The 16,436-nt window shown below is 39.1% G+C and overlaps 1 protein-coding gene across 6 annotated transcripts in view; it reads right to left on the reverse strand.

Annotated features, from left to right (window-relative positions):
• The window catches only part of zgc:112980 (uncharacterized protein LOC503706 homolog), a 111,602-nt gene that overhangs the window by 32,183 nt on the left and 62,983 nt on the right, over positions 1-16,436 (reverse strand). For all 6 annotated transcript variants that reach the window (XM_063058893.1, XM_063058895.1, XM_063058898.1 and 3 more), the window contains 4 exons: positions 16,134-16,263; positions 10,556-10,649; positions 7,592-7,742; positions 2,979-3,150 (listed from right to left, as the gene is read on the reverse strand). In XM_063058893.1, the coding sequence (XP_062914963.1) occupies positions 2,979-3,150; positions 7,592-7,742; positions 10,556-10,649; positions 16,134-16,263 (547 nt within the window). The remainder of the gene's footprint in view (positions 1-2,978; positions 3,151-7,591; positions 7,743-10,555; positions 10,650-16,133; positions 16,264-16,436) is intronic.

The following is a 16,436-nucleotide window of genomic DNA, read 5'->3' on the forward strand; positions in this document are numbered from 1 at the left end:
CCTAAATTAGAGGGAAAGGTGGAATAGGCTAGGACTTCATTCCTTGAGAGAGACTGAGAGGTGATCTTATAGAGGTGTATAAAATCATGACAGGCACAGATAGGGTGAATCAGTCCTAATCTCCCAGGGATGGGGAAATCAAGAAGTAAAGGGAATAGGGTTAAGAAGAGAGAGAAAAGATTTAACTGGAACTTGATGGGCAACTATAGTTTTGTAAAATAACACAGTGGATTAAGGCAGGCACAATAACAGCTATTGAACTGGTACATGGATATGAAAGATGAAGAAGGGTATGGGTTAAATGCACACAAGTGACACTAGCTTGGATGGGAATCTTGGTCAGCATGGGCAGCTAGGCAGAAGGAGCTGTTTCCTTGCTGTAGGAGTCTATGAATATATCAGCACATATTGTGACTCAGATGCTCTCTACTACGCTGTTAGCACCACAACAAGACAAAAAAAGAAAATGCAGGAGAATGCCAAAAGTTGAAGGGAAAAGGGGGGAATTATTATATTGACAAAGCAGTTCAGTTTAAAGGGACCACTTTAACTGGCAAGCATCATGAAGGCCAAATTAGAAAGTCTAATTTAACTTTGACTGAGTTAACTAACATCCAGAAAATGCACAAACTTAATGTGTTATTACTGGCTCTTAGCCACAGTTCATTTCACAGCTACATACATAATAACTTCCATAGTTACCATGTACATTCACAATAACTAGCAGCATTGCCTGTTCACGGGCTAAATAAAGCATTCTACTTGTCACAATAGAATGCTCTATTTCACTGGTATTCTGGCCTTTGCACAAGAGAACAATCAGGTCATGTCACTTAATTTCAAGACCTCATCAGAAAGGCTTATTTCAACAACTTCTATTTTTCACAAACATAGCAGCCCAAAGTACTGCATAGCCAACCAAAATTAAGGATGGTCACAACAATTTCAAACAAAAAAATATAGCATGAAACCAATTTCTTGCTGATCTATTTATAAATGGTATTAATAATTGGATAAACTTTAATTAGGAAACCATAAAATCTTCTAGCTCTCCTTTGGATGAAACAGGGAAATAGTATTGGTCTAACATCTTTTGCAAACAAATGTATACTGAATTAAATGTCACCTAGATTGCATTCTTGCCGCAAATTTCAGATACAGCTTAGATATTACCATCACTCTAAGTTGTCCAAGCATTCTTTGCAGGACCTTATCTTGGCAGAATTACATAGAAGACAATCAATACAACCTCGCTTTAAACTAAATTTGTACTAAACTTAGTATTTATTATGTCTAATAATTCAATGGAAATAAAGCATTTAACACATTCTAAAACTGTAAGATGCAGGCCCCTCTGCCTTATGTTGTACCTGTCAGATGCATGCACAGACCATCTCTGGATATTCCCATATCTTACTAAACCACTTATCTGAAAAGAAAATGTACTCAGGTACTTCATCTCCTTTGCAAATGTATTCGATTTTTGTCATTAATTTTATTTCTGCCTCTAGACAACTCCAACTGCCATAACTGATCTCCTTCATTTTAGCTCTCAGCTCTAATCCTACACCACTCATTATGTTTAAAATCCAAATTGTCAAGAATCAAAATCAGGTTCATCGTCACTGAAATAAGTCATGAACTTTGTTGTTTTCTGGTAGCGGGACAGTATAACAATTTCTATAAATTACAATAAATAAATAAACAGTGCCAATAGTCAGCTTGTATTCATGGGTTCATGGACTGTTCAGAAATCTGATGAAGACGCTTTTCCTAAAACGCGAGTGGGTCATCAGGGTCCTACCTCCTCCCTGATGGTAGCAGTGAGAAGAGGGCACTTCCCGGATGGTGAGGACCCTTAATGATAGATACCACCTTCTGAAGATGTCCTCGATGGTGGGGAGGCTAGTGCTCGAGGTGGAACTGGCAGAGTCTGCAACCCTCTGCAGCTTTTTTTGAACCCGTGAGATGCTGAAGTGCAGGATCTTGAAACTACTCATCCTTTTCACCATCCAGATAACAGAGTTGCCTTGTGCTGCTTTGGAAATAGTGGCCCGTTGGCGATTAATACTTGGGAAGTCTGCAGCCTCTACAGTTTATTTCAAATGTGCAACCTTGCCATCCCAGACAGTTGCTGGTTTTCAGGGTTTTAAAGTATATGCCCTTTTTTTTCCCCCTGAAGTTGTACCAAGGCTAAGAGAGAATGGAACTTTGTGGCAGAAAGAGGATGTACAAAAAGAGTGATGTAGAAATAATATGCATGATATAGGAAGAGCAATGTACAGTGCTTACAAAAAGTCTTCACCCTCCTTGGAAGTTTTCATATTTTATTCTTTTACAACATTGAATCAAGGTGGATTTAACTTGGCTTTTTTTGACACTGTATATCTTTATGCCCAGAAGAGTAATAGTTATCAAGCAAATAAATGGTCAATTGGTGCACAAGGTCCACAAACATCAATGTTAGTCTGGATGGAACAAGTTATCTGATGTGCTGGGCTGGCAGAAAGACCATTCAGTCTAGCCCTGCCCTTCAAATGACTGAGTCAGCTCTGGTTGTGGGATTCATACCCTTTCTCCAGGGATTTGAGCATTTGTCAAGTGGACAGTCACTGGACTGTCCAATGAAGCCTGGTTGTACTGGGCCTTATATCTCTTCTACAATATCCAAATAGGACTAGCTTCGATTACCGTCTTGGTCAGCATTGATGAGTCAGGCCAAAAGGCCTGTTTCTGTACTGTACTACTCCATTACTCTAACAGATATGGAAAGAGAACAAATTTTAATGATGTGCTTAACGAATTAATAGCACACAAGGAATAACTTCTGTACCAATAGTCTCCTAAAAGTCAGCATGTTCAAAATGGTGTATAATTCGGACAGTACTACATTAGCAAACCTAGTTTAAGTGTACCCGAAAATACTTCTTCAAACCTACTCCAAACATTTCTGAGTTTTAGTTATGTATTTGTCCTACCTGTAGAGTCGGATTTCCACGTGGTTCACCTGGCATACTTCACAAAACATTTTCAATTGACTGTGACAAGTACAAATGCACGGAATCAAGGAACTCCTCGAGGTTGTTATTCCCATCAAATATTTATTATATTCCAAAGCAAGTTCTAAACAAAACTTTTGCAATAAAGCACCTGTAAAGGAATTAAAAGTATGCATTAGACAGATAATTTTATACAGAAATTTCAGTAACATAAACTAATATTGAGTTCAGCATCTATTTCCTGAAAGTTGTAGAAAGTGAGAGAGTAAACAATTTTGTACAAAGACTGGTGTTTTCAGGACTTTGCCTATTTCCAAAGTGAAAACATGTCAACTCTAGACATTTAGATAGGCACATGAATGTTAGGAGCATGGAAAGATATGGACATTGTGTAGGCAGAGGGGATTAATTAGATTGGCTATTTGATTACTAATTTAATTGTTCAGCCCAGTATCCTGGAATGGAGGGCTTGTTCCTGTGCAGTACTATTCTATGACTGAGAATCCAACAATCATGAAACAACCACAGATTCCGTAAACGTACGCCAAAGACAGCAAGAGAATTGTGTTTCCTCTAACTATACACAAATCTATATTATTTACAATACAATAATAAACAGCCACCAAACATCCAAGTTAACTACTGAAGTGTTTTGGAAATGCAAAAGGCAGAGACAGTTGAATTACAAAGCAAAAGAGCTGCTGTAACTGTAAATCCTACTGCATGTCAGAGTTGTTTGATGATTCCTGTTTAAGATGGCGCTTGTGAAGCCTGGCAGCTAATAAACTATTAACTATTTCATTCATTACACTTTTTCCTCAAAAATGATCGCTGCAATTTATAGCCTGTAACTTCCCTTTCGGAGTCGAGCTTTTGAATCGCCTGCACAACCTGGCATTTTTACAGTGTGAAGTCCTGAAGGTGCAGGATAGCTGTGGCTTGGTACGTATGAGCCGAATTGAGGTGGCAGAACCCAGGTCCAAGAGCAGGCATCAAGCCAATGTTTGCTGCTGGAGCAGAGTTGGAGGTGATTCGAAGCAGCAGAACTGAGGTGAGGTAGAGTTGAAGCGGCAGAACCCAGGTTTGATTGATTTAAGCACCAGGCAGGTATGGGTCGAATTGAGGCAGCAGGTTCTGGGCCCACAAGCGTATCAAAGCAGCAGAACCCAGGTTCGAGAGTGAGGATCGACCTGCTGACCTGTTTAGCCAATTTCAGCACTGGGTCAGATCAGAAAGGTTAGGGTGTTGAGGGACAAGGCGAGGAATGATGTTCAGCTCTCTCCTCTGCAAGGCTTACTCGTCTCTGTGTTGAACTGAGGCTGCGGCCTGCAACTAACAGGTTCCTGGATCTACTGTGACTAGCTTCGTAGCTGTGTACTCACTTTCGTTAACTTCAGTTCTGGATGTTATTTGCTCACTTTTATTGCTTGCACAATGTCTTTTTTTTGCCTGCACATTGGGTGTTTTGTCTTTTTAAAAAATGAATTCTATTGGGTGTCTTTGTTTTGTGACTGCCTGTATGGAGACAAAACTCATACTTTGAATAGCATTTTATGTTCTATATGGCTGAATGGTTTCAACAACAGACCCAAACGGATTTTCATTATCACAAACTAACAAGTAAGCTTAATGATTAAAACTGTTTTCCCACCCAAAATTTCACCCATAAGTGTAACCCCATTGTCACTAGTTAAATTGTACTTCACCAGCTGCAATTCAAAATTGTGATTTTGTAACATCATAAAATCATTCAATTCAAATTTAATTGTCATTCAACTACACACAGCTGAAACATTCACAATTACATTCAGCCTGCAGTACAAAAAGACCTATCTGTTTCCTCCTGAGATCCCCACTGTCAGAAAAGAGTCCCCTGCCAACATGATTCACTGCACAACACTCCAGTAGTAGCTGCCCCTTAACCGTGCTGTTCCAGTACAGTTACAACACTGGCATCAATTTGACAATATGGAATGCTTGCCGGCTATGTAGGCATCTAACCTTAATGCTCAATGACGCTACCAATGCTAAGTCTCACTCCATCAATATCCTGGGTGTTGCCAATGACCAGAAACTCAACCAAAGCTATCACATAAATAATGTGGCTATAAGAATAGGTGAGAGGCTGGGTATTCTGCCTTGGCTGGTTTACCATCTGACATATAGTCATAGTCATACTTTATTGATCCCGGGGGAAATCGGTTTTCGTTACAGTTGCACCATAAATAATAAATAGTAATAGAACCATAAATAGTTAAATAGTAATATGTAAATTATGCCAGTAAATTATGAAATAAGTCCAGGACCAGCCTATTGGCTCAGGGTGTCTGACCCTCCAAGGGAGGAGTTGTAAAGTTTGATGGCTACAGGCAGGAATGACTTCCTATGACGCTCTGTGCTGCATCTCGGTGGAATGAGTCTCTGGCTGAATGTACTCCTGTGCCTAACCAGTACATTATGTAGTGGATGGGACACACTGACCAAGATGGCATGCAACTTGGACAGCATCCTCTTTTCAGACACCACCGTCAGAGAGTCCAGTTCCATCTCCACAACATCACTGGCCTTACGAATGAGTTCGTTGATTCTGTTGGTGTCTGCTACCCTCAGACTGCTGCCCCAGCACACAGCAGCAAACATGATAGCACTGGCCACCACAGACTCATAGAACATCCTCAGCGTCGTCCGGCAGATGTTAAAGGACCTCGGTCTCCTCAGGAAATAGAGACGGCTCTGACCCTTCTTGTAGAAGCTTTTCAAGCTTTTCACCCATTCACATTGGAGAATTGAGGAGTGCAGCACCAACAACTTTCACGAGATCCTACACCATCCGGGATAAGCAGTTGTCTTGACCGCCACCCTTTCAGCTACCCCTAACATTCACTCCCTTCATCCCAGCACACAGTGGCTGCAGTAGTTCTCAGCATACAGAACTCAGGATCAATGGTGCTCAACAGACCATGACTATTACGCCAGGTCTGAGTTCTTGATCATCAAATACTGTTTGCTTCAACTAATCAAGATCCACAATGCACACTGAAGGCAGCAGTGAAGTTGATCATCAACATCGGCCTTCACTAGAAATGTGATCCAAGGTATGTGACGTGAGCCCACGTTTTCCAGGTCTTGTTGTGAACTACCAGTGTTAGAAAGCAGAATGGTATGACAGGAGCAGGTTGGAAAAGGACTTCAGTCTTACAGACCTTGAGTATAAAGCCCATCCTTTCATATGCTTCAAAGTGACTGTGTCTTGGAACTCTGCCTTATAGAGTGCATGCAAATGCCACCATCGTTTATATAATGCAGTTCTATAAATGACCATGGTTCTGAACTGTAATCACTATAGCCTGAACATTTTCCTATTAGTTCTGAAAATTAGCTCCATTCCTATGGGAAATATACTAGAGGTAAGGTAAAACAGTGGTGAGAGAGAAGGATTGAGAACAGTGTTGGGGCAACTGATTCTGTTGTAGACCCAATGGTTGGCATCACGACTTACATTCTGTCGTGGAGCAAGTGCAAGATAGAGACAAATTTAATGTAGGCAACTGAATTTGTCCAGCAGCAAAAACGTAGGGAGCAAACAGACAGAATCCACAGACGTGGAGAGCTGTGCTTTGGCCAATAGGAGGAGCATTTGAGAAGGACATGGGAAAAGTCTTTTCCTGTGAGACAGCTGTTAAACAGAAGGCAGTTTAAACAAGTCATATATTTAACCTTTCTTGAAGATGGTCACACTTACAGAATCTCTGCTGTTTGGAGCGAGACCAGTCTAAATAGTTTGCCAGCCTAAGTAGTTTGCTCAGGACATAGATGTCAAGGATAGTCAGGATTGTGGAAGTATTTGAAATATTCCTTCCAGGGGCCATTAATTGTCTCCAATGAGTTCACTCTGGTTCTTGGTTCTCAGTGGACAGGGCCCTGTGTGCTTGGACAGTGACTAATATGTACAATAACAATATCTTTCTTGGGTCTGTAAAAATAAATTGATTCTTTGGCAGTGAAATAAGCCACAACTTTGAATCAGCTAAATGGCTGCCTGAAGACATATTATGTCACTCTTCAACTATGTTACCTATTTTTTGTTTTAATTGCCTTTTCTATCACATGCAAAACAAAAACAAAGTCCATATTTAATTAAACTGATGTGTTAAACTTTAAATGCCAAACGGTTTGGTAATATTTAATCTTTCAGTTCTGCTTAAAACATCATTAGCATTAACTTATAATTAAGTCACCTCATCTAATTATAACTAATTAATTGTCAATATCATAAATTTTCAATAAAAATGAATTTGTTTCAAAGCTCAACTGATCTACATGAAGAGCAATTATTAATTCAGTCCATCAAAACTTGCCAGCTTTGCAGGACTCAGTCATACAATTATAAGTTATTTAAATAATGCTGTTATCTTAAAATAATCCATCAAACAAAAAATATGCCTCAAATAGAATACTGTATTTATTTCACGAATACAAAATGTTAGTATCATAGGTTTGAGAAAACAAAATTTACGTTTATGTTGTTTATCCAAGTAATGTCATGAGTATACTGAAGTTGATAATAAACTCCAAAGTATTATCATAATTACCTCCATGTCGAAGCTCTGAGTCAATGTCAACCAGATTAAAATTGAATATTGAGAGTGCACCTGTTAGTGCAACATCTCGATGGGCTTTCCAGTATTTACTCTTATTGTGAGCATTGCAATGACAAGCTGAAGGAACGTTCCAGTATTGGCACTAATAGGAAAGAAGGGTATAAAGGAGAATACGTCGTTAATTAAAAAATCCAAATCACATCAGTTTTGCATCATGCAAGATTTAAAAACTAGTAAGTAGGATCAAAGTTAAGGGCACCCCATCAAATTATAAGCAGCAACTTAACAGAAGTACTTATAATTTCAATGCAAATTAGGTGCAAAAAATGACCATCTAAAATTTAAAAATTCTTTGAAAAATGCCAGAAATGAGAAGGGAAACAAATGAAAATATATTGTTGGAATATTGTTTGCTTTTTAGTATTAAGATGTAAAAGTAATTGCATGAGCCTCATACACTTCAGCATACCTTAGTCTGAGGGTTGTGACCAGTTTGATAATGTTTTAAAGGTGGCCCAAACTCATCCAGACTGCTATGAGTCAATCTATTCATTCATTAATTAAAGTTCAACTGATCTACATGAAGAGCAATTATTAATTCAGTCCATCAAAACTTGCGAGCTTTGCAGAGCTCTTCCTGAATGACTGCTCCCTCCTTCCCTCCTAGTTGCTTCCCTAGAGTCACCCTGAATGTTCTCTCCAAAGTAATGATTCATGAACCTTATGTGATGAATCACTTCATGAACTCTGCTTCTTGTAATGGCAGAAATTTGCCGGAGTGTGCCATCTTGTAAAGGTCCAGGTGTTCTTCTGCGGGTAATGCTCTAGGATTTATGTGCACTAAAATATCACTCCAGGGGGATCCCTGCACAAAAATAATGCTGGCCCCTCACAAAGTGTAACTCTAGTGAAACTTAAATTGGTAAACAGGTTTATTGTTGTGAATGCACAGGGCTACAGTGAAAAACTTATTTACACACCATTCATACCGATCAATTCATCACAACAGTGCATTGAGCAAAACAATGACAGTGCAGAATAAAGTGCTACAACTAGAGAACATGCAGTGCAGATAATAAACTACAAGGTTATAATCAGGTAGACTGTGAGGTCAAGAGTCCATCTTATACTAGGGAAACATTTAATAATCTTATAACAGCAGGATAGAAACTATCCTTGACCCTGCAGGTATGTGTTTTTAACCCACGGGAAGGGAGAGAAGAAAGAGTGTCACGGATGGGTGTCTTTGATTATGCTGGCTGCTTTAACAAAGAAGCCAGAAGTGTAGATAGAGTCCACAGAGGAGAGGCAGGTTTCCATGATGTGATGAGCTTGTCCACAACTCTGCAGTTTCTTGCAGTCATGTGCAAAGCAGTTGCCATACCAAGTCATGATGAATCTCAATAGGATGCATTCTACGGTGTATCAATAAAAACTGATAAGGGTCAAAGAAAGCCAAATTTCTTTAGCCTTCTGAGGAAGTAGAGGTGCTGGTGAACTTTCTTGACTGCGGCATCCAAGTGATTGGACCAGATGGGATATTGCTGATGTTTACTCTTAGCTCTTTTATTTTGCTGACATTGATGATAATATTATTATCAGATAACATGTCAATATCTTTCCTGCAGTCCGACTCATCATTTGAGATACAGCCCCTCACAGTGGCAGCAGAATCTGGCCAGCCAATCACAGGTGCATTGGGAGAATGGAGCTGAGGACACAGCCTTCTGACGGTACCATTGTTGAAAATAACCAGGGCTGAAGTGTTTTTGTTTATTCTTTCTGATTACAGTCTGTTGGTCAGGAAATCAAGGATACAATTGTCGCGAGTGTTGACTCCCTGGTCTCGGGGGTTGTGAATGAGTTTGCTTGGAATTATAGTACTGAAGGTGGAGCTACAGGAAATAAACAATAGTAAACTGTCCAGATGCTCCTCTGATGAGCGTAGGGCCAGAGAGGTGGCCTCTGACATGGATCTGTCTCGGCAGTAGGTGAATTGCAGTGGGGTGAAGTTGTCTTGCAGCAATTAGCAAACTGCTTTACAGTGCCAGATTTCACCAGTCGGGGTTCAGTTCCTGCCACTGCCTATAAGGAGTTTGTACATTCTCTCCGTGACTGTGCGGCTTTTCTCCAAATGCTCCTGTTTCCTCCCACATTTCAAAGACATATGGGTTAGGGTTTGTGAGTTGTGAGTATGCTTTGTTGGCATCAGAAGGGTGGCAATACTTGTAGGCTGCCCAGCAAAATCCTCACTGATTTGATTTGATGCAAAAATGGCACATTTCCCTGGACATTTTGATGTTGCAATATACATATGACAAAGTAAGCTAATCGTTAATCTTTCATTCACTTTTAAAACTCAGCTGCTATTTCTACTATACTAGGCAAATTGCAGTAAGATAGCCTTGTATGAAAAGCAGTCACAAAACTGAAAAGTTACCTTCTGTTCAGTGGAATAATTCATATTAAATGCTATTTCTATTCAACATCCATTTCCACCAAATTTCAGATATCTGTATGATTACTGGGCCAGCCTTACTGCAACTTCGAGTTGAAAGTTATCCTTCCAGAATTTTGAATATTCTGTTCAATGACTATTTAGACCACTCAACAGCTTTTAGATTTCTAATGCTCCCTAAATGAACTCTTTTTTAATCAGACTCAAGAACACAGCATCAGAGACCCATAAAGTGAGGTGTATACATGTGTTCATTCATCACTCCTTTCCTTAGCCCAAGATTTGAAAGCCACTTGCTGTTCCTTGTCAGATTAATTTTTGGATATTTGGATATTTTAGAGCTATTCTCCTTGAGTCAAAAATAACGCGAGAAATGTGATGCGCACCACACATCACTCAGAGGAAACAGTCTCACTTTCTCTCTCACACACAGAAAATTAACATTATTACACAAGTAAAAATTAACAAAATAACTGCAACTGATAGAAATAACCCACCTCAGAAGCAAGTTTATCACAGATGTAACAATAGCACTGTTCACAGAAATTTAAATTGTTGCCAGCAGGCCCTGATACCTCATTTTCTGTTCGCCTAAAATAGAACATCATGAATATGTTAAAAATTGAAACAAGCCATTTCAAATAACCCAAAATTTGAACTTGCAGGACAGGAGTGGAAAATGTTCAGTGATTATTTAAACTTGGAAATACATTAACCTAACTGTACCTGAAATACTGTGTGTGCTTCTGGTTGCCATATTATAGGGAGGATGTGATTAAGCTAGAGGGAGTGCAGAATAGATTCACTAGCATGCTACCAGAACTTGAAGGTTTGAATTATGAGGGGGATTCTGGATAGGTTTTGTCTGCATTCCTCAGACAGAAAGGGGCTGGCGGAGTGGTTTTAGAAAATCATGAAGAACACAGATGAAATGTATTGTCACATTCTTTATCCCAGGGTAGGGAAGTCCAAAACTGGAAGGTGCAGGTACAAGGTGAGAAGGGAAAGGCGGAAAGATTTAAAAGAGGACTCAAGGGGAAGCTTCCCCATGCTGTCTCTACAGATGATGCCTGACCCACTGGCTACATGGAACAACCTGCCACAGGAATTGGTAGAGGTGAGTATAATTACAATGTTTAAGACATATGAACAGGTCCATGGATAGGAAAGATTGAGAGAGTCATGGGCTAAATGCAGGCAAATGGGACTAGCTCAAGAAGAGCTTGTTTCTATGCAAACATCTCACCTCCAACTATGTTACTGAAATCCTTCAGGTGGGAAATCAATGCAAAACATTTGCATGAGCACTCCTAATGTGTGTGATGTTTGGGAAAGCACTTCTGGTTCATTTATGCTGCAGCTTAAAATGTCACACATCATTTCAGTCATGTTCAAAAATGTAACAAAAACTTCCCACAATCCAGAGAATACCAAGGATGATTACTTCAATGAAGTTTGAAGGATTTACAGTAAGAAATAAACCTAAGAGCATTTGCCCACTTGTGCCTGCTTCAACATTCAATGGCTAATCTATTACCTCAGTGTCACCTTTGTAGGAAATTCCATGGACCAAGTGAAGAGATGTGTTTTCACTTTTGACTTGAATGACATAACCCAAACTTTTGAGACTGTGACCCCTTATTCTGCACACCTTAGCCAGGTTAAACACTGCACCTATCCTGTCAAGATCTCTGAACATTTTTTATCCATTTTAATGAGATAATTTATTAAAATCATGAATGCATAGGCCTGTCTATAATCACCTGCCTATCTAATTCCAGAATCTGTACTTTATCTCCACTTCACATTCTAGCCTCTACCTCTATCCTCCCCTCCCTCCATCTGCCTCTCAATCCCCTCCTTATTTGTTTCTACCTATCACCTGCCTCACTTCTCCCTCTCATTCCTTTATGCTGGCTCTCTGCCCTCTACATTCAATCCTAAAGGAGGACCTCAACCTGCAAAGTTGACCATCTTTTAATTTAGTTTGCATACAATAAACATATCACCTCACAGAGTAATTTGGTGAACCATTGTCATGCTCCTATCTTTGTCGTACATGCTTCGACAGTGAAGCCAGAATAGTACATAAGAATCCAGATGCAGTTGCATTAAGGATCATGTAATTTGGGCAAGACTCCTCTACTCTTCTGTTCAAATCCTCTCGACTTCTCATTATGTCAATGATATAAGACAACATACACAAAATGCTGGAGGAATTCAGCAGGACAGATGCTTATGTTTATATTTACATTATATTAAGTTTATATTTTTTGACATGTTTATGGAATGATAAACAATGTTTCTAAGTGCTTTTGCTAAGTCCCAGTACATAGAATAAACCTCTTCATTTTTTCTTCAATTATGCTTCAGTATAGCACATATAATTTTAAAATTCATAAATATGACATAAAGTCTTTGAAAAAATAGCTGACAGATTAAATGTCAAGTCACAAATGTTAGTGATGACTTGCAGCAGAGGGATGGGGGTTTGGTGCAATAGGCACACAAAATGCCAGATGAAACTGGGTACATGCAGCAAGGGCACTTATAGGTTTAAGAAAGTTTCAGAGACAGGGAGGAAGAAAGCCAATAAAAATTTTAAATGAGAGGGTGAAAATTAAAATTGAATTTTAAAAGATGGAAGGGATCCCAATCTAAGGTGAAGCGATAAGGACAGGAGGAGCAGATTTGGACATAGATGGTGTTGTTGAAAAGCTGACTGGAGAAATGCGGGAAAGGCAGTACAGTAAGTAGTGTACACAGTATTATGCAAAAGTATTGGGTACATATATATAGCTGGGGTGCCTAAGACTTTTGCACAGTACTGCATTTGTCAACGTGGAGCACAGAGAGAGTTTGTAAATCTGCTGGGAGTAAAGGATGTTGGGAATGGCGAGGGTGGAGTGCCCCAGGAGGGTGTGGGACATGCGGAGAAGGATTGCCAGGGTGCTTCCTGCTCCCTCCTCTCTCCTGTTCCCTTTTCCCAACCATGATTCCCCTCTCCCTGCCCCCTTCCCACTCCCAGTCCATAATAGATACCCATAATCAGAATCAGGTTTATTATCACCCATCTCATGAAATTTGTTTTTTGTTTTGCAGTACAGTGCAATACATCAAATTACTACAGTACCGTACAAAAGTCTTAAGCTGTGTGAATGTGCTCGAGTCCCCAAAATCTCACTGCAGGAAATGATAGTCCAACTTCTCTCCCTTCAATTGGGAGCAAGCTAATTGGCTTCACACTTGAAAGCAGTATGAGGAAACACTACCTTCAACAACTACTCCCTGTTTTTAACTATTTTTAAAAGAATTGTGTACATTGCAGAGAAACTAGTATGTTCAAGCATTATATTTAAATGTATTACTGAAAATTACTGTACAGGCAATCCCCATCATACATGGGTGGGTGGATGGGGGGGGGGGGGGAAGAAGAGAGATGTTTAATTTGTTCCTAGAACATGAAGTACTGTGATTTTCCAGAACATGAAGCCACATCATCTATGCGCACATTTGATTTATCCTCCTACCCACCACCACCCCCCCCCATGTAAATTCTGGGAAAGAGTGAACTTTTATTCTGTATCTCAGATTATTTGGTAGTGATTTGTGATCTCCATAAGGGAGAATTTCTATTACCTAAACGGCTGTAATATGGGTGCCACATGTACTTTTAGGTGAAATTATTTTCTTTGCAGTAACTTCCATGTATTAAATAACATGGAAGTGTTATATTTAAATTACCAAAAATTGGAGGCAAAATGCTTAATGCCAGTGGTAAAAATGAACAAGTCTCTTCCATTGACCTAAATCTGAATTTAGAGGACTGATCTGGAATCTAAGATTTCATACTTAGAAACAGGATTTAAGCCAAAATGTTGACTGTTCCTTTGTACATAGATGTTGTCAGATCCACTGCATCTTCTTTATGGGACTAGTTCAAATACTTCACAATAGATCCCCAAGTCATCTATAATTTGTTAGAGTGTTGTTGTTGTCAAGGCAAGAAGGATGAGTGTAAGAAAATGGAAAGCATTTACACAGTTTAATCTGAAGGACTCGGACAGTGAAGAATGTTACCACAACAACACTGACACTGAATCAAAATAAAAGATTTTTTATCAGCACAAAAAAAAGTGTTTAGACATTTTTACACATATGCCAAAATTATACTGGGTCACAAGAAGGTTATGATTACATCTGCATGTCACATAGGAAAAAGTGTTAAGGAGGTTTGCAATGTGAGTGAATGCTCTATCAAAACTCTACGGATGTACAATTGCAAGTATCCCGACTGGCTGCATCATGGTCTGGTGTGGTAATCTGAATGCCTAGGAATGCAAGAAGGTGTACTATGTACATGAGGCACAGCTTCAAGGTGGCAACATCTATCAAGATCCCCACTACTTGGGTTATGCCATCTTCCCACCACCCTTGGGCAGGAGCTGCCCCACAGCACAAAGCTAAGAACAGCTACTTCTTCAGCAGTTTGTTTCCCCAACAAACTTGCACAACCCTGACCACTGATCACTTGCCCTAAAATGGACTTGGTTTTCCTTTTGTTTTGTGTCCTTTCTTGTAAAAGTTGTGTATAATTTACATTTAATCTATGCTTTGTTTTGCTGGTGAATGGAGCTAGCTGACACCAAGCGGCTTGTAACGCTCCTGCATGCAAGTCATGCACTACACCTGTGCATATGATAAAGTCAACTTTCATTATGATTGTTCTGTATTTCAAGTATTGTCTTGCCTTTACAACTTATCATTGCCCAACAAAGCAAAATCCATCATTTCTGGCTTTGACATTATCAGCTGGCTTAAAACATAGAAATCTACAGCACATCACAGGCCTTTCGACCCACAATGTTGTGCCAACCATGTAACCTCCTCTCCAAACTGCCTAGAATTTCCCTACCACATAGCCCTCTATTTTTCTAAGCTCCATGTACCTATCCAAGAATCTCTTAAAAGACCCTATTGTGTCCACCTCTACCACCTTCGCCGCCAGTGCATTCCACGCACCCACCACTATGTGAAAAACTTACGTCTGACATTCCCTTTGTACCTAGTTCCAACTTTTTTTAAAAAATATAAAAAGGAGGGGAGAAGAAAAAGAGTTCCAGAGAGTTTTACTTTTCTTGTTGTCCAGAATTACTACAACATCCCCTTAAACCTCAACTCTAATTTTAGGATTATGGGCTTGAACGGAGGCATAAACAAGATACCAGTTCACTTTTCAATATTGAATCCCAATAATCTTTCCAATACAGTTGTTTAAACTAGAGTACTTCTGCAGCATGATCAGAGAAGTTATATTTTTGTAATGCAGACTCAAAGGAATCAGATAATGCTATGAACAAGTTTAAGATTTCTAACTGTGACTTCTGACAGACTTTAGGAAGTTCAAAGTATTTAAATTCATTAGCATTTCAGGAGTTATTATAATTACATGCTTGATGTGTTTTCGCGCCAATGAGAACAGCTTTAAAATTTTATTTCCTGACAATTTAAACAGGACATACCCAGAAACACAAATAGTAAAATGGGAAAAAAAAAATACACTTTAAAGCTGACAAAGTTTACAATACAGAGATATCAAAAGCATTCAGATGTTTCACACAGGATTTATAGCAAGATAGTCGTAACCTTTGTACACAGTACTGAGATACCAGAACACAGTCTTCATAGCAGGCCAGTTTGGACATGCCATTTGTGAACCCATGATGAAATGTGCTTTATAGAATTCAACTGACTGGAATTAGAAATCTATATACTATGGATACGATTTCCAACAAAACCCACGACAAAAAAAAATTCTGAAAAATACAAGCTATAAATTAAGTGCACGCATCCAATATAACTAGAATAGTACACCTACATTTAAAAGGCGGCATCAGGGAGTATCAGCTCTAGGCAAGAGTCTAGATACAGCACACAGTGTATAAAGATATACAATAACATACAAAATAGTTCAATCTACATCTTTATTGATGAATCTAATTTAAGAATGAATGGGTTTGATAACTAACTATTGTCCATTCTCTGTCCAAAATCAACTCTCTCAGTGCTACGTACGTAAAATCTTGTTCCACGCAGTCATATCGTGCATGCGGCATAACATTGCCCTTTTTGCTGTAAGTAATGGCAAGCCCACATTCTTCATCAATTATTTCGCTGCTTTTATCTTTAGCTGTATCCAAAACTTCTGAAAAATAAAATAAATTACATCATAAAAAATGACTTACATTGAGTTAAGACATCTGAGAACACAAAACAAATGCAGTTCATGACCAAGAGAAATAAATTAAAATAGTCCACTGAATTTTACTGAGGACTATCTCGTTCAAATATTATTCAGAATAGTGAGGAATATCAATG

This window comes from Mobula hypostoma, chromosome 9, assembly GCF_963921235.1.
Source record: "Mobula hypostoma chromosome 9, sMobHyp1.1, whole genome shotgun sequence".
Classification (NCBI taxonomy): Eukaryota; Metazoa; Chordata; class Chondrichthyes; order Myliobatiformes; family Myliobatidae; genus Mobula; species Mobula hypostoma.